At 41.8% G+C, this 19,737-nt stretch overlaps 1 protein-coding gene across 15 annotated transcripts in view; it reads right to left on the bottom strand.

Moving 5' to 3' along the window:
* Positions 1 to 12,988, bottom strand: part of TANGO6 (transport and golgi organization 6 homolog) — a 257,175-nt gene extending 244,187 nt beyond the window's left edge. For all 15 annotated transcript variants that reach the window (XR_013530108.1, XR_013530109.1, XR_013530110.1 and 12 more), the window contains exon 1: positions 12,818 to 12,988. Coding sequence is in view for 7 of the 15 variants with exons in the window: in XM_078357570.1 (XP_078213696.1) it covers positions 12,818 to 12,914 (97 nt within the window). In the remaining 8 variants the exon portion in view is untranslated. The remainder of the gene's footprint in view (positions 1 to 12,817) is intronic.
* Positions 12,989 to 19,737: the final 6,749 nt, after the last annotated feature.

Here is a 19,737-nt window from a genome sequence, read left to right as displayed (position 1 = left end):
AAATACGAGAGCAGAAAGGAAGAAGTAAAATTGTTTCTAGTCACAGATAGCATCATTGTTTATGTAAAAAGCCCTAAAGACTCTATAAAACAACTACCAGAACTAATAAATAAATTTAGCAAGTTCACAGAATACAAGAAATAAAACAAAAATTAAAAAACAAAACAAAACAAAGAAATTCCAATACGTTTTATTTTATATTTGCAGCAAAAATGAGAAAATGAAATTTAATTTTTTTTTTTTTGAGACTGAGTCTCATTTTGTCACCCAGGCTAGAGTGCAGTGGCACAATCTCGGTTCACTGCAGCCTCTGCCTCCTGGATTCAAAAGATTCTCCTGCCTCACCCTCCCAAGTAGCTGAGACTACAGACACCTGCCACCATGCCTGGCTAATTTTTTTGTATTTTTAGTAGAGATGGGGTTTCACCATGTTGGCAAGGCTGATCTCAAACTCCTGACCTCAGGTAATTCGCCTGCCTAGGCCTCCCAAAGTGCTGGGATTATAGGCATGAACCACCACATCTGGCCGAAATTTAAAACTCTTTTTACAGGCATGGGCCACCACATTCAGTTGAGAAAAAACTTTAAAGACCCAAACAAAGAAGAGATATACCACATTCATAGATTAGAAGACTCAATCTTAAGATGGCAATTGTCGGCCAGGAGTGGTGGCTCACACCTGTAATCCCAGGATTTTGGGAGGTTAAGGCAAGTGGATTACCTGAGATCAGGAGATCGAGGCCAGCCTGACCAACATGGTGAAACCCCATCTCTAATAAAAATACAAAAAAATTAGCCGGGCATGGTGGTGGGCACCTGTAACCCCAGCTACTTTAGAGGCTGAGGCAGGAGAAACACTTGAACCTGGGAAATAGAGGTTGAGGTAAACAGAGATCACGCCATTGCACTCCAGCCTGGGTGACAGAGCAAGAAAGTCTCAATAAAAAAAAAAAGATGGCAAGTGTCCACAAACTGATCTATAAAGTCAATGCAATTACACTAAGAATCTCATCAGACCTTTCTGCAGAAATTGATAAACTGATTAAAAAATTTATATAAGGCCGGGCGCAGTGGTTCACGCCTATAATCCCAGCACTTTGGGAGGCTGAGGCGGGTGGATCACGAGGTCAAGAGATCGAAACCATCCTGGTCAACAAGGTGAAACCCCATCTCTACTAAAATACAAAAATTAGCTGGGCATGGTGGTGCGCGCCTGTAATCCAGCTATTCGGGAGGCTGAGGTAGGAGAATTGCCTGAACCCAGGAGGCGGAGGTTGCGGTGAGCCAAGATCATGCCATTGCACTCCAGTCTGGGTAACAAGAGCGAAACTCCATCTCAAAAAGAAAAAAAATTTACATAGAAACCTCTAAGACCCAGAATAGTGAAGAACAATGCTAGAGAACTTATACTACCCAGCTTACTATAGAACTACAGTAATTAAAGACAATGTGGTACTGGCATAAGGACCGTTAGGCAGACTGATAAAACACAATTGAGAATCCAGAAACAGTCCCACACTTATATGACTATCTGATCTTCAACAAAGATATGAAATCAATACAATAGGGAAAGAAAATTCGTTTACCAAATGAGGTTGGAACAACTGGATATAGGTATGGAAAAAAAATAAAATAGGCCGGGTTCGGTGGCTCAGCACTTTGGGAGGCCAAGGCAGGTGGATCACGAGGTCAACAGATCGAGACCATCCTGGTCAATATGGTGAAACCCCGTATCTACTAAAAATACAAAAAATTAGCTGGGCATGGTGGCACACGCCTGTAATCCCAGCTACTTGGGAGGCTGAGGCAGGAGAACTGCCTGAACCCAGGAGGTGGAGGTTGCAGTGAGCTGAGATCGTGCCATTGCACTCCAGCCTGGGTAACGAGAGCGAAACTCCGTCTCAAAAAAAATAAATAAATAAAAATAAATAAACCTTGACCCTTAATTCATGCCATACACCAAAATTAACTCAAAATAGACCATAAATACAAAATCTAACTTTAAAACTTCTAGAAGAAAACAAAGAAGAAAGTCTTTTATGATCCTAAACAGACAATGATTTGTATTTTGTTTTGTTTTGGTTTTTGTTTCTTTTCTTTTTTTTCCAACAGGGTCTTGCTCTGTCACCCAGGCTGGAATGCAGTGGCCTGACTGCAGCTCACTGTAGGACCTTCCACCTTCAAGTGATCCTCCTGCCTCACCTCCCTAGAAGCTGTGACTACAGTTGTATACTACCATGCTTGACTAATTATTTATAGAGATGGGGTCTCACTATGTTGCCCAGGCTGGTCTTGAACTCCTGTGCTCAAGCAGTCCTCCCACCTCTTAAAATGCTGCCTCTTAAAGTGCTGGGATTACAGGTGTGAGCCACTGTGTCCAGTCAGAATTCTTATAACACAAAAAGCATGAGCCAAAAAGGAAAAAACTAGACTTCAACAAAATTTAAAACTTCTTTTCAAAATATACTGTTTTAAAAATGAAAAGGCAAGCCACTGATTGGGTGAAAATGTTTGCAGTACATATATAACAAACGCATTGATCCAGAATATATTAAGAACACTTTACAGCTCAATAAGATAAACCAATTTTAAAAATGGACAATTATTTAGATACTTCAAGAAAGAAGATATTCGAATGACCAACTACATATGAAAAGATGCTCAATATCATTAGTTATCAGGGAAATGCAAATTAAAACCACAACAAGATACCACTACACATACCAGAAAGGCTAAAATTTACAAAGATTGATACTACCAAATGATGTGAAGCAACTGGAATGCTCATACATTGTTAGCAGAAGTATGACATGATCAAGGCATAGTTGGTCTGGCAGTTTCTGAGAAAACCATACACAGACCCTATAATCCAGCAATCCCACTCTAACATACTTGCCCAAGAAAAATTAATACACAATACACACGTTCATAACAAAGACTTGTACAAGAGTGTTCATAGCAGCATTATTCATAATAGTCCTAAAAAGGAAACAGCCCACATATCTAACAAGATGTTTCTTGTTTATATTGAGTTCTAGAATAGGCAAAACTAATCTATGGGGTAAAAAACCCAGAACCAGTTGTCTCTAGGGGAATAGGAGTGGGAAATGACTGTGAAAGGGCAGAAACGAACTTTCTGGGATAACAGTAATGATGCATATCTTTTTTTTTTTTTTCCTTTTCTCACCTGGACGTAATAATATGTATCTTGACCAGGGTTTCAATTACAAAAGTACACGCTTTTTTTTTTTTTTTTATGAGACAGTCTCGCTCTGTCACCTAGCCTGTAGTGTAGTGGCATGATCTCAGATCACTGCAACCCCTGCCTCGTGGGTTCAAGGGATTCTCATGCCTCAGCCAAGTACATGCATTTTTAAAACTCACTGAATGATAAATGTATTCTCTGTGCATTTCACTGTATATAAATTTTACCTGAAACAAATGAACAAACTACAAAAAAATCCAAATAAATATTAAACTCTAGTAATGTTATAATTCTGAAGTTTTTAAGGATAATATGTAGTGATATCTGCAACTTACCTTGAATGCATCAAAAAAAAAAAAAGAGAAAACATGAATTAATGGATGGATAGATGAATGGAAATGTGATAAAGCAAATATACAAAAATGTGAATTGTGGAATCTAAACAATGTGTATAAGGGTGTCTGCCATATAATTCTTTCAGCTTTTCTTTTTATCTTTTTCTTTTTGAGATGGGAGTCTCGCTCTGTCACCCAGGCTGGAGTACAGTGACGCAATCACAACTCACTGTACCTTTGACTTCCTGGGATCAAGCAATCCTCCCATCTCAGTCTCTCAAGTAGGTGGGACCACAGGCTCATACCACCCCACTTGACTAAGTTTTTCATCTTTTGTAGAGATATGGGGGTCTCACTATGTTGCCCAGGCTGGTCTTGACCTCCTGGGCTCAAGCAATCCTCCCACCTTAGCCTCCCCAAAGTATTGGGATTACAGGCATGAGCTACTGCACCTAGCCATCAACTTTTCTATTTGTTTAGAAAACATAAGAAAAAATTGAAAATATATGTGGACATGCAGCCAGATCAAATAAACTAAAAAAATTGTTTTTGAAAATATAAACAGAAGCAACAGACCTCAAATCTAAAGCTAATATGCCTTCTAAGAAACAAATTAGAAGGAATCAGAATGTGATTAATAACTATTTCCAACACTGCATGATTTATAATAGGGTAAAAGTAGATATGCATGTCCAATAACATGTTTGTTAAGTAAATTATGGTCTAATTGTATCTAACATACTATATGTATGTGAAGTACTTATTTTGTTTATTGTTTATTGTCTTTCTACCAACTAGAATCAAAGCACCAACTAGAATCAAAACAAGGACATTAATTTGTTTTGTTCACTGCTGTATTCTCTTTGCCTGGAACAAAGTCTGACAAGTACAAGCTGTTTAATAAATTGTTGAATGAATAAATAATGGAATATTTTCTAGTTATTAAATGATGCCGAACATTATTTAATGGCATGTTCATAATACATTCTAATGTGAAGAAAGAGTACAAAACATTACATGAGCAAGAGATACAGTTTATAGAAAAAGAAATGCAAATGGCCCTTAAACATGAACATATGATCAATCTTGCTCCTAACAAGAGAAAAGTAAATTAAAACTATACTGAAATATCACTTTCCATCTATCAAACTGGCTAAAATCCAAAAGTTTTATAACACATTCTGTAGCAAGTCTGTGAGGAAACACACTCTCATACATTGTTGGTAGGAACTAAAACAGTATATCCCCAAGGAGATAAATTTGGCAATATCTAGCAAAATTACATAGGCATTTCCCTTTGGCCCAGCAATCTCACTTTTAGGAATCTATCCTATAGATACACAGGCAAAAAATGCAAAATGATTTATTTACAAGCCTATTCATTGTAGTACTCCTTAAATTAGCAAAAGATTTGAAAACAATGCAAATGTCCACTAGTAGAAAACTGGTTGAATAAACTATGCAGCTATAAAAGAGTAAAAGGAAGATTTATAATGATCTCTAAGTTGTAAGTTACAAGTTATAAGATTCATAACTGTATAACAATCTCTAAGACATTAGGTTACAAAAGTAAAATGTGGCCAGGCGCAGTGGTTCACGCCTGTAATCCCAGCACTCTGGGAGGCCAAGGCAGGCAGATCACCTGCGGTCAGAAGTTTGAGACCAGCTTGACCAACATGGATAAACCCCATCTCTACTAAAAATATAAAATTAGTCGGGCATGGTGGCACATGCCTGTTATCCCAGCTACTCAGGAGGCTGAGGCAGGAGAATAGCTTGAAATCAGGAGGTGGAGTTTGCAGTGAGCTGAGATCACACCACTGCACTCCAGCCTGGGCAAGAAGAGTGAAACTCCATCTCATAAAAGAAAAAAAAAAAAAACAGATGCAGAAAAAACTATATACAGTATGCTACCTTTTGTGTAAAAATAGGAATAAATATGAACCATGTATTACTTGAGTATCTTTTCAAAAAAGAAGCTACGAAAGAATAAATTAAAACTAACTAAAATAAGTACTCTACAGACAGAGTGAGAGAGTAGGGGAGGAAACATGGATAACTGTATCTAATTTTATTAGTTTTAGAACCCATCAGCTGTTTCTCATAGTTAAAAAATTAAATCAAAAGGAAAATGTAAAACAATCATTAAAATAAAAAACGAACCAATAAACCAAATTCTGTGGTCTATGCCAAAGGTCACCAAACTACGATCTGCAGTCTAAATCTGGTCCAGCAACTGTTTTCATGAATAAGATTTCACTGGAATTCAGTTATGCCCATTTATATACAGTCCATGGCTGCTTTTGAGATAACAGTGGCAGAGTTGAGTAGTTACAACGGAGACCATATGGGCTGCAAAGCTCAAAATATTTACTATCTAGTCCTTCAGAGAAAAAGTTTACTGACTCCTACTCTATATTAAGTTAGCAGCATAACCACACAGAAAATTATTTTAAGAGACTTGAAATATAGGATTTTGTATATCCTGAAAACAAAAAGCAACCAAACAAAAACCCCTTAAACAGTGGGTTTGTAGTGGTAATGTTGGATTTGTTCTTTGACAATATTATAGATATGTATGAGTATGTATTGTGTGATTATACATTTTATATAATGTGTGATTACATATTTACATATGTATGGATATATATATGTACCTACATTAGTAAATACATTAATTTCATTAGGAAGCAATATTCTCAGATAAAAGAAATACAGGCCAGGCACCGTGGATCATGCCTGTAATCCCATCACTTTGGGAGGCCAAGGCAGGTGGATCACATGAGACCAGGAGTTCAAGACCAGCCTGACCAACATGGTAAAACCCCATCTCTAAAAAAAAAAAATACAAATATATAAAATATAGGATAAAAGCATAGCTAGGTAGACAAATATGTGATAAAGCAATTATAGTAAAATTGTTAACTGTAGAATGAAGGTCATGGTATCTTCACTGTAAAAGCTTTTCAACTTTTCTGTAAGCTTCATAATTTCTTTTTTTTTTTTTTGAGACAGTCTCACACTGTTGCCTTGGCTGGAGCGCAATGGCACGATCTTGGCTCACTGCAACCTCCGCCTCCAGGGTTCAAGTGATTCTCCTGCCTCAGCCTCCTGAGTAGTTGGGATTATAGGTGCCTGCCACCACGCCCAGCTAATTTTTTATATTTTTAGTAGAGATGGGGTTCACTATGTTGGGAAGGCTGGTCTCAAACTCCTGACCTCGTGATCTGCCTGCACTGGCCTATCATAGTGCTGGGATTACAGGTATGAGCCACAGCACCCAGCCAGCTTCATAATTTCAAATTTTCATAATGAAATGTTAGAAAAAATTTATAAAATAAGAAAATCTCATAATATTTCACTTCAATTGGAAATACTGGTAAGAACTCCAGACTTATTTCATCTTCTAAAAATCCACATATTTCCTAGCTCTAATCCTTCAAAAAGTCTGAAAGCAATGACAATTTCTTTTTCCTTTTCTTATTCTTTTTTTTTTTTTTTTTTTTTTAGACAGGGTCTCACTCTGTCATCCAGGCTGGAGTGCAGTGGTATAACCATAGTTCACTGCAGCCTCATACTCCTGGGCTCAGCTGATCCTCCTGTCAGCCTCCCAAGTAGCTGGGACCACCAGCATGTGGCACTATGCCCAGCTAATTTCTGTATTTTTGGTAGAGACAGTGTTTTACTATGTAGCCCAGGCTGGTTTTGAACTCTTGGGCTCAAACAATCAGCCCACTTTAGCCTCCCAAAGTGCTGGGATTATAGGTGTGAGCCACTGCACCCAGCCAATAATTTCAATAGCAACGAATATCCTGTGTCCACATTGTGATTTCTAAATGTCACTTCTCCTAAGAGAGAGTTGTTTTAAAAATGGGGCAGGAAATACATAACATGAACCTGAGGTATCTTGTTTGAGAGCAAGGAGGTGATCAAAGATTACCATGGTCATGTCAGAAAGTCCAAGAGCCAATCTGAAATGGTTCCCTCCAGCCAAAAATGGGAAATTTGATCATTAAGAACAAGGAATACAATAATTGAAACATCAAATACATAAAATGCATGATTCATAATACAACAAAAAAGATCACTTCACTGGCTACCTTTGGAGGTCTCTAAGACACTAATTTATTATTCTGAAAACTGGTCAATAAAGGAACAGAATGATTCTAATTATATTAAAATATATTCATGTTTATATACAGAGAAAAGGGTCTCAAAGTTTTAATACCTTGAGGTTTTAATAGTGATGATCTCTGAGTGGTAGGGTTAAAGGTAGGATTTTTCTTTTTATCTAATTATAGTTTTAATTTTTTTTAACAATAAATATGTATTGTCTCTGCACTAAAGGTTATTTTAGGGTTATAAAACAGTATGTGGCATATGAGATCATTTTTGTAAAAAGGAAAAATAATATTTTCTGAATTGCTAGTAGTGATACCCTCTGGGTAGTGAGATTAAGGTAATTTTAATTTTCTTCTTTTGGTTTCTCTACATTTAAAAAAATCTTTGCTATAGTAAACATTAACTGCTTCTATTTTTTAAAAAAAGGAAACAGGAAAGCTTGCACAGTGTCATGCCTGTAGTTGGGAGGATGAGGCAGAAGCATCGCCTGAGCCCAGAAGTGAGGCTGTAGTGTACTATGATCACGTCTACGAATAGCCACTGTACTCCAGGCTGGACAACATAGGAGACCCTGTCTCTATTTAAAAGAAGGAGAGAGAAACAGAGAGACAGAGAGAGAAACAATAATATCCTTTAAAAATAATGAGAACATTTGAATGACACCTTAAAAACAAAAACAAACAAAAAATAATAAAAATAATGAGAACAGAAAAGTAAGAAATGTGCAATATTCTAGGACTTTCCAGCGCAAGTATTCTGACCCACTGGCATGAATATCTGGTTCCTTTGGCTAATGTATACCTCAAATGGAAATGAGTGTTACTTCCCTCTTGTTGCCACTAACCATTAAGATCACTAACCAACCTCTAAATGACTTCCGGTGACGTAAGATCTTTGAACCCAAACATGGAACACAAAGGAAGTGATCTAAAACAAAAGCTCTTAGTGAAGTTTTACAGGAGCCCCTTTAATGAAGTAGTCTACTCTGCCCTCTACTGGTGATGAAAGTAACATCTACTTGGAAATGAAGACATTTCCATAAAGTAGCAGGTCTCAGTATGTTATGGAGACCTGGCTTGCCAGGGGATTCCCAAGACCCTCTCAGGGGGTCTGCAAGGTCAAAACCATTTCATAATAATACTAAGTCATGATGTACCTTTTACATTCTCAAGAGTACTGAGTATGAAAAGTGTATTGATATGAGTTCTGATTTTATTTTATTTTTTGAGACGGAGTTTCGCTTTTGCTACCCAGGCTGGAGTGCAATGGTGCGATCTCAGCTCACCGCAACCTCCGCCTCCTGGGATCAGGCAATCCTCCTGCCTCAGCCTCCTGAATAGCTGGGATTACAGGCACGTGCCACCATGCCCAGCTAATTTTTTGTATTTTTAGTAGAGACGGGGTTTCACCTTGTTGACCAGGATGGTCTTGATATCTTGACCTCGTGATCCACCTGCCTCGGCCTCCCAAAGTGCTGGGATTACAGGCATGAGCCACCGCGCCCAGCCGAGTTGTGATTTTATATTGCAACAAACCTTTAAGACATTACCTCTTACCTGGCGTGGTGGCTCATGCCTGTAATCCCAGCACTTTGGGAGGCCGAGGCGGGCAGATCACCTGAGGTCGGTCGGGAGTTCAACATGGAGAAACCCCATCGCTACTAAAAAATGCAAAATAGGGCCGGGCACGGTGGCTCAAGCCTTAATCCAGCACTTTGGGAGGCCGAGGCGGGTGGATCACGAGGTCAAGAGATCGAGACCATCCAGGTCAACATGGTGAAACCCCGTCTCTACTAAAAATACAAAAAATTAGCTGGGCATGGTGGCGCATGCCTGTAATCCCAGCTACTCAGGAGGCTGAGGCAGGAGAATTGCCTGAACCCGGGAGGTGGAGGTTGTGGTGAGCCGAGGTCGCGCCATTGCACTCCAGCCTGGGTAACAAGAGTGAAACTCCGTCTCAAAAAAAAAGAAAAAAAAAAATGCAAAATAAACCAGGCATGGTGGCACATGCCTATAATCCCAGCTACTCAGGAGGCTGAGGCAGGAGAATTGTTTGAATCTGGGAGAAGGAGGTTGCGGTGAGCCGAGATGGCACCATTACACTCCAGCCTGGGCAACAAGAGTGAAACTCTGTCTCAAAAAAAAAAAAAAATACTACCTCTTGTTGAATTTCTCTTCACTTTTTTTCCCCACACAATTCACGCAGAGATTATCTTGTTGAGTTTTAGAATTGTACAAAAGAATAGACATAATTATCTGAAAAGATGATTGAACTCTCCTTCCTTTCCAACTACATATCTATGTGAGTCTAGGTTTTCTTCATGTACTTCAGTCAAAACCACCTATCATGACAGACTGGAGAAGCAGATACGAAAATCCAGCTGACTTCTCGGTTGGGCATGGTGCCTCAAGCCTATAATCCTAGCACTTTGGGAGGTTGAGGTGGGCGGATCACCTGAGGTCAGGAGTTTGAGACAGCCTGGCCAACAAGGTAAAAGGGAGGCTGAGGCATGAGAACCGCTTGAACCTGGGAGGTGGGGGTTCCAGTGAGTCAAGATCACGCCACTGCACTCCAGCCTGGGTGACAGAGTGAGACTGTCTCAAAAACAAAACGAAACAGGGTCTTATTCCGTCAACCAGGCTGGAGTGCACTAGTATAACCATGGCTCACTGCAGCCTAGACCTGGACCTCCGGGCTCAAGCAATCCTCCCATCTCAGCCTCCCCAGTAGCTGGAACCACAGGTGTGTAGTACCATGCCTGGCCAATTTTTTATTTTTTGTTGAAACAGAGTTTCACTATGTTGCCCAGTCTGGTCTCAAACTCCTGGGCTCTTGCCTAGGCCTCCCAAAGTGCTGGGATTACAGGTATGATCCACCTCACCCAGCCACTATAGATATTTTAAATTCCCTCAGCAGCTAATATGATCAAATAGTAGACAGATTCATATAATACAAAATAATATAATTTTACACACTAATTCTTTTTCAAATAGGAATGCTTGAATTTCTGTAACTTAAGTTAGTGAGTACATATATATGTACTCCATCACATACTCATAGAGATTAGAGTATTGTATAAATGAAGCTTAATATATGTGTTTTGTGATAGATGATTACTTCCAGGATTTTTGCTTATTTAAACTTGTTCTCAGTCACATTATAGAGAGTTGCAGGCCAGATGTAGTGGCTCACACCTGTAATCCCAGCACTTTGGGAGGCCAAGGCAGGAAGATCACTTAAGGTCAGGAGTTTGAGACCAGTCTGGCCAACATGGTGAAACCCCGTCTCTACTAAAAATACAAAAAGTAGCTGGGCGAGGTGGCACATGCCTGTAATCCCAGCTACTCAGGAGGCTGAGGCAGGAGAACCACTTGAAGCAGAAGTTGCAGTGAACGCCACTGCATTCCAGCCTGGTCAACAGAGTGAGACTCCGTCTCAAAAAAAAAAAAAAAGAGTTGCAGTTACAAGACAAGTGATCTCTCCATTAGCAACTTAAAATTCTATATTGTAGTCTGACTTTTGAGACAATGTAATATATTTACCATACTTTTAGTGGAAAGGACCTAAATTAAAATTCTGCCACTTACTAGTCTGACATTGGGTAATTTCTAATGTACCTTGGTACAGTGGTTATGAACCTTGGTTCCTTCATTATAATGAACCTTGGTTCCCTCATCTAAAGAAATGGAATACAAGTAGTACTGATCCCAGGAGATGGTTATGAGGATTAAATAATGTAGGTCAGGTGTGGTGGCTCACACTTGTAATCCAAGCATTTTGGGAGGCCAAGGCAGGTGGATCACAAGATCAGGAATTCAAGACCAGGTTGGCCAAGATGGTGAAACCCCATCTCTACTAAAAATACAAAAATTGGCCGGGCATGGTAGCTCATGCCTGTAATCCAAGCACTTTGGAGGCCAAGGCAGGTGGATCACCTGAGGTCGGGAGTTCAAAACCAGCCTGACCAACATGGTGAAACTCCGTCTTTAAAAAATAATAAAAAAAAAAAAAATACAAAAATTAGCTGGGCACAGTGGCAGGTGCCTGTAATCCCAGCTACTTGGGAGGTTGAGGCAGGAGAATTGGCAGGTGGAGGTTGCAGTGAGCCAAGATCATGCCACTGCACTCTAGTCTAAGCAACAGAGCAAGGCTCTGTCTCAAATAAATAAATAAATAAAATGTAAACAGCCTACTATGAGGACTGACACTCAGTAGGCACTCATTTACTAATTAATAACCTGTGTTCACTTCCCACTGGTATGACATAATGTTTGCAGAAATTTTTGCAGTTTTGAGTATAAAATCTGAGACTAGGAAATGATCCCCCTTGGCCTTTCATGTTCCCTTGCTAATTCTACAGATCACTTCCCCAATGATAAGTAGAGCTCTATCTCCTACGTCCTTTCCGAAAGCTCCAGATAACATCAGAGCCTCTACACTGAAGAATTTGTCTGATTCTGAGAGGGGGTTCAGTAGATCTCAGGCCTAGGTCCGTGTTCTGCCCCTAATTTGACCAAATGATCTTGAACAGGTTACTTAATCTCTTCAGTGGTGTCCTCAGTCGTAAAAGGAGTGGCAGCCTCAACCACTCCCAATGTCCCTTCAGATTCCAGATTGGGAAAAAACTGTCCACGCACCACCAAGATTAAAGGCGACTGGAAACCCCTAAATACTCTCCCCAAATCCATTTCAAATGTCACTGCTTCCAATTTCTGGGCCGCTTAGCATTTTTTACACATCTCAAGGATCCACACTGGTCCCTGCGCCCTCACGCGGCAGAGACCTCACACGTTCCATGTCGCTGGCGCCCGACCCTCTCAGGAGCTAGGTCCAGATACCCTTCCCAAGAGCGCTGCAGTAAAGACCGAATGAAATAACTCCCCCAAGGCGCCTGACAGAGCCCAGCACAAGGCAAGTGCTCAAGAGATATTGTCTAATATCAGCAGTCAACGGATCCAGCGCCCTCCCTTGAGCCTGAGTTTCCTCAAAGATGTAATGAGGATGGGTAGTGACACTGCTCAAAGCCCCCAGCAGCGGGCAGAGGGTCCCGGGGCGAGCCTAAGGGGCGCACGCTGCGGGAGGCAGGGCAACCCCAGAAGCCGGGCGCCCCTTGACAGTCCCGGGTCCAGCCCGGCGCCGAGATGCGTCCTCTCACCTCCCGGGCTCAGCAGCAGCTTCAATGCCTCCAAAATCCGATCCAAACTGCATATCTCCTGAGCCGCGTTGCCAACGGCCTGTACCGGGGCCGCCATGACTGGAGTGGAACGCGACGTTCGCAACTACCTCAAGCGCCACGGCAGGACCCCGCCGCCGCCATGTTGAGTGTGGCAGAAGACGCTGGACGCACTATGGGGCGGGGCCCGCAGCGTGGGGCGGGGCCAAATCTGTCGGGAACGCCGCCTTCACGTTTTTTTTCTGTCCTGGATTAGTCCGGGGAGTCTGAGGGAACCCAAAAATGGCTAACACAATCTGCCCACGCACACAATTTCCGAAGCTCAATATGATTAACTGCTATGTAAAGAAGGAAGAGAGAAGTAATTTATCATAAAAGAATCTATTTTTCAATATGAAAATACTCAGGTACTCAACACTGGCAGACATAATGAAGCAGACAGATACTTATATCTGCTTACAGTGAAGTATGGATAAGAAAAACAATATTCAGACTGGGCGCGATGGCTCACGCCTGTAATCCCAACACTTTGGGAGGCTGGCGGGTAGATCACTTGAGATCAGGAGTTCGAGACCAGCCTGGCTAACATGGTGAAACCCCATCTCTACTAAAAATACAAAAACTAGCCAGGCGTGGTGGCAACCATACCCAGTGTCTCTATCCTGCACCATGAGGGCTGGGCACTTAGATGTGTGGGCACCCACAGCCCTGCGCATTCAGGCTCTGTCTACACCCACACCCCATCCCTTCCACAAAGCAGCTACCACTTGGCCCCTCCAGGTCTAGAACTGCAGATGGGGAGCACAGTGCACCGTCCAGAGGGCAGACCAAGGGAAGAGACCTGCAGAGTCCTAAAAGAAGGCCTGGGATGGTTTGGCAGGGAATTCCACAGCCTCAGAACCCAGACTGTGGGCTGGGTGTGGTTGCTCATGTCTGTAATCCCAGCACTTTGGGAGGCTGAGGTGGGAGGATTGCTTTTGCCCAGGAGTGTGACACCAGGCTGGGCAAAATAGGAAGACCCTGTCTCTATGAAACAAATACAAAAATTAGCCAGGCCTGTTGGCATGTGCCTGTGGTCCAGCTACTTGAGAAGCTGAAGAGGGAGGATCCCCTGAGCCCAGGAGGTTGAGGCTACAGTGAGCCATGATTACACCACTACACTCCAGGCTGACTGAGACCCTGTCTCAAACAAACAAACAAACAAAGAATACAGAGTGTGGTCTTGGAGGAGGGTGAGGATTTTGAGATTTGTGGATAGGCAAGTCCTCCAAGCCTGGCAGATTTCTTGCCGAGGAAGAGGGGCATGGCAGAGGAGGCCAGATGGTACCTCTTGAGCATGATCCCAAGGCAGGAGCCTACCAAGGCTAAGTCTGAGGGCAGTACTGGTGTGGGATTTACAAAAGATGATTAGAGGATATTCAGAGCAGAGTATCCTTTATTCCAAAGTATTATAGGACCTGGACATCCCTTCTGTTTTTATCCTGTAGGCTCTGTGGGCTGAACCGCCTCTAATTGTCATGCATAATTTCATGCCATAAGATCCCATAAAATGTTTTACAGCAAAGCAATATATCCCATGTGGAACACTGGGTACATTTTAATATGTGTGGTAGGATGTTGGAGGAGTGCCTAGGGTCCATGAGGCTGTAGTGTAAATCGGCCCTTGTCTGAAGAGGAGGAAACATTCTCAGGCTTCTCCCAGCTTCAAATCATTCAGATGTGTTTTAAGTACCCTGTTTCCTTAGACTTTTGTATTTAAGCTTATGGAATTTTGGTTTATAGAACTGGAATTTGCTCTGGGCAGCTTTGTTAAAACACAAAAGTATGGCCAGGCACGGTAGTTCACACCTGTAATCTCAGTAGTTTGGAAGGCTGAGGTGGGCAGATCACCTGAGGTCAGGAGTTCGAGACCAGCCTAACCAACAAGCTGGTCTCTACTAAAAATACAAACATTAGACCCAGGAGATCGAGGTTGCAGTGAGCCGAGACTGCGCCAGTGTACTCCAGCCTGGGCAACAGAGTAAGACTCAGTCTCAAAAAAATTGTTTTAAATCCAAAACTTTAGTGCTATGGTTCTGACCCATTAAATCCAATCCAAATTGGAATGCTTGGTCTTTTCTCTTTTAACATATGTTTGCTTAAATGATTCCCTCTATCCAAAACTCCCTTGCTCTGGTCCTCATTCAGTAACAAAATTAAAGCTAACAATTAACAAAACACCCCAACAAGACAGGCATGCTTCTAAATGCTTTCAATTCATTTAGTGTTGAAAACACTATACAGCAAATACAATTACCCTCTTTTTTTTCAGGTAGTCTCGATCTCTTGCCCAGGCTGGAGTGCAGTGGCACGATCTTGGCTCACTGCAATCTCTGCCTCCTGGGTTCAAGCCATGCTTCTGCCTCAGCCTCCCAAGTAGCTGGGACTACAGGCCACGCCACCACACCTGCGGAATTTTTGTATTTTTAGTAGAGATGGGGTTTCACCATGTTGGCCAGGCTGGTCACAAACTGCTGACCTCAGGTGATCTGCCTGCCTCGGCCTCCCAAAGTATAGATATTACAGGTGTGAGCCACGGCGCCCGTCCCAGTTACCTTCATTTTAGAGATGAAGACACTGAGGCATAGAAATGTCAAGTAACTTGTCAAGCTCACAGCTGGAAAAGACAGAATCAGGATTTGAACTCAACACAGCTCTAGTGTCTTGGCATCTAATGAACCAGCAAAAGGGAAACAGGAGCTGTTTACCAAGTCTCCTGTGCTTCCAGACCCTTGCTGGGGCCAACTGCCTTCACCATGGACGTTTATAGAGGTTAAAATTTTTGGGCCAGGTGCAGTGGCTCACGCCTGTAATCTGAGCACTTTGGGAGGCCAAAGTGGGTGGATTGCCTGAAGTCAGGATTTCAAGACCAACCTGGCCAACATAGTGAAACCCTGCCTCTACTAAAAATATAAAAAATTAGCTGGGCCTGGTGGGTGGGCGCCTGTAATCCCAGCTACTAGGGAGGCTGAGGCAGGAGAATCACTTGAACCTGGGAGGCAGAGGTTGCAGTGATCTGAGATCGCGCCACTGCACTCCAGCCTGGGCAACAAGAGAGAAACTCCATCTCAAAAAAAAAGAAAAAACATTTTCAGCCTGGGCAACATAGTGAAACCCCATCTCTGTAAAAAATATAAAAATTAGCTGGGCATGTGCCTATATGCCTATTCTCTGGAGATTTGGTGGGAGGATTGCTTGAGCCTGTGAGGTCGAGGCTGCAGTGAGCCATGTTCATGCCACTTCACTCCAGTTTGGGTGACAGAGGAGACCCTATTCCCAAAAAAAAAAAATTTTCCTTGCTGGTACAGATCCTCGCAGCACACAGTAGGTGCTCTATGAACAATTTAATTTTTATTCTATATAAGACCATTTTTCTTTCTTTGTCCTTATTCTATTTTTTCTGGACTTTTACCATTTGCATTAAATTGTAGGTAAAATTTAGAATTTCTAAGTGCACAGTTCAGCGGCATTAAGTACATTCACACTTTTGTGCAACCGTCACCTCTATACATCTCCAGAACGTCTTCATTTTTTTTGAAACAAAAACTCTGTTCCTGTTTCAAATTCTCCCCAACGCTTGTTTTAATTATTTCACATTGTATTCATAAATCATAACATCATTTTGTAGCCCATAAATTTAAAAATGGGGAAAGGATTTGCATGTATATTTCTCCAAAGAAGATATACAAATGGCCAATAGGCCTATGATAAGGTATTCAGCATTGATAGGAAAATGCACATCAGTACCACAATGAGACACCACTTCACGCATCTTAGGATGGCTACTATAAAAAGCAAAACAAGGCCAGAGGCCGTGGCTCACACCTGTAATTCCAGCACTTTGGGAGGCTGGGGCGGTAGGATTACTTGAGGCCAGGAGTTCGAGACCAGCCTGGCCAACATGGTGAAAACCCATCTCTACAAAAATTCAAAAAAATTAGCTGGGTGTGGTGGTGAATACCTTTAATCCCAGCTACTTGGGAGGCTGAGGAACCTGGGATGCGTAGGTTGCAGTGAGCCTAGATCATACCACTGCACTCCAGACTAGGTGACAGAGCAAGACTCCATCTCAAAATACATAAATTTTACAAGATTATAAAATACATAGAAAGAAATTGAACAAGTGCTGGGGAGGATGTGAAGAAATTATGTATCTAATAAGTGATTAATTTCCAGAATAGATATTTTAAAAACTCAACAGTAAACAACCCAATTCAAAAATGGATAAAGGGATCCAGCAATCCCATTTCTGGGTATTTACCCAAAAGGTTTATCAGTGTGTCATGGAGGTGTCTGCACTTCCATGAGCACTGCAGCACTATTCACAATAGCTAAGCTATGGAATCAACCTAAGTACTCATCAACAGATGAATGGATAAAGAAAATGAGGTATAACAGTCAGGAGTCATTGTCACAATATAATAGAAATATTAGCAACCAGATTCATGTAAGGACTAAGTGGTCCTCATGAATTGCATTAAGACTCCATACTGCTCATGTTGCACTCTATCCTTTCTGTAGTTTGCTGGGTAATAAAGAGGGTAAACTAATAGTTTTTATTTTTTTTGAGATGGAGTCTTGCTCTTATTACCCAGGCTGGAGTGATGTCAGCTCACTGCAAACTCCACCTCCCAGCTTCAAGCAATTCTCTTGCCTCAGCCTCTTGAGTAACAGGGATTACAGGCACACATACCACGCCCAGCTAATTTTGTATTTTTAGTAGAGACAAGGTTTCACCATGTTGTCCATGCTGGTCTCCAACTCCTGATCTTAAGTGATCCACTGTGCCTGGCCTAATAGTTTCTGATAATAACTGGGAAGGTATTTTCTTCTTAATTAACAAGAGACTGAAAATTAAAAGTTGGGGCTGGGCGAGGTGGCTCGTCTGTAATTCCAGGACTGTGGGTGGAGTGTTTGAGCCCAGGAGTTCAGAGACCTGGCACCTGGTTTCGTAACATGATGAAACTCTGTCTCTAATAAAGAGTTCTTTGAGAGAACCAGATTACCAATATTATACCCAAGAAAATTAAATATTCATTTGGGAACGTGTAATACATATCAAAGCCCTCAATTTTCCCCAAAATGTCTTTTTAATTTTCACTGCCAGCCAGGTACAGTGGCTCATGCCTGCAATCCCAGCAATTTGGGAGGCCAATGTGGGCGGATCACTTGAGGTCAGGAGTTTGAGACCAGCCTGGCCGACATGGTGAAACTATGTACTAAAAACACAAAATTTACCCAGGCATAGTGGTACACTCCTGTAATCCCAGCTACTCAGGGGACTGAGGCAGGAGAATGGCTTGAACCTGGGAAGTTGCAGTGAGCCAAGATCGCACCACTGCACTTTAGCCTGCGGAACAGAGCAGGACCTTGTCTTTTAAAAAAAAGAAAAAAAAAGGCTGGGCATGGTGGCTCACGCCTGTAATCCCAGCACAGCACTTTGGGAGACTGAGGCAGGCAGATCACGAGTTCGGGAGATCAAGACCATCCTGGCCAACATGGTAAAACCCCATGTCCACTAAAAATACAAAAAAAATTAGCTGGGCATGGTGGTACACCCCTGTAGTCTCCCCTATTGGGAAGCTAAGGCAGAAGAATTGCTTGAACCCAGGAGGTGGAGATTGCAGTGAGCCAATATCACGCCACTTCACTACAGCCTAGATGACAATGTGAGACTCTGTCTCAAAAAAAAAAAAAAGAAAAAGAAAAGCCAGATTCAAAAGGATGATTAAAGGGGCTTACTTATGTGAAGAGAATATAAATGAAATAAGGGGATGGGGGCAGGCAGGTGTGGAAATTTACTGCCCACTAGATACAACATTTATTTGGAATGATGAAAAAGTTCTAAAACCAGAGCTGATGGTTATACATTTTGAATGTACTTAATACCACCGAATTGTACACTTAAAATCAATTAAAATAACTGGGTACATAGTTTTCAGTCTGGGATGATGAAAAAGTTCTGAAGATGGATAGTGGTGACGGTTGCAATACAACGTGAATATACTGAACGTCATTGAACTGTATACTTAAAAATGGCTAAAATGAGGCCAACCTGGTGGCTCACTTCTGTAATCCCAGTACTTTGGGAGGCCAAGAAGAACAGATCACTTGAGTCCAGGAGTTCAAGACCAGCCTTGGCATCATAGTGAGATCTCTGTCTCTACAAAAAAATTTTAAAAATTAGTTAGGTGCAATGGTGCACACCTGTAGTCCCACCTACTAGGGAGGCTGAGACAGGAGGATTGTTTGTGCCTGGGAGATTGAGGTTGCAGTGAGCTGTGATTGTACCACTACACCCCAGCCTGGGTGACAGAGTGAGACCCTGTCTCAAAAAAAAAAAAAAAAAAAAAAAAAAAGGCTAAAATGGTAAATTGTATGTGGTATTATATCACACTAAAAAATTACCCAAAGAAAAGTCACACCCCTTCAACAGAGAAAAGTTTTAGGCTTACACCAGCATTTCTTAACAGTGGCTGACATTTGGGCTGGGTAATTCTTTGTTGTGGGGAATTGTGCTATGCAGGGATGTTTAGCAGCATGCCTGGCCTTGACGTGACAACAGCTCCCCAGGTACTCCAGAAATTGCCAAATGTCCCATGGGGGAGGGGCCACATTCAGAGAACCACTGACCTGTACACTCACTTGCTGACTTCAAGAATGTTGTTTGAAACTTGGCTCTGTCCTGTCCTTCAGCTCGGCCCACATAGTCTCCTGTGGACATGGGAATTTTGGTTTCACCACGTCGTGTAGATACTGTTCAAATCCATGTGAATTTAGTTTCTCCTATTTATTTAGGTTACCATGTGAATGTAGTTTCTCCTATGTTGCCCCAGTATAATGATAGAAACTTCTGGAGAAGT

Source organism: Callithrix jacchus, chromosome 20 (assembly GCF_049354715.1).
Source record: "Callithrix jacchus isolate 240 chromosome 20, calJac240_pri, whole genome shotgun sequence".
NCBI lineage: Eukaryota > Metazoa > Chordata > Mammalia > Primates > Cebidae > Callithrix > Callithrix jacchus.
Note: the sequence above shows the minus strand (reverse complement) of the source record. Positions and strands in the feature narration are given on the sequence as shown.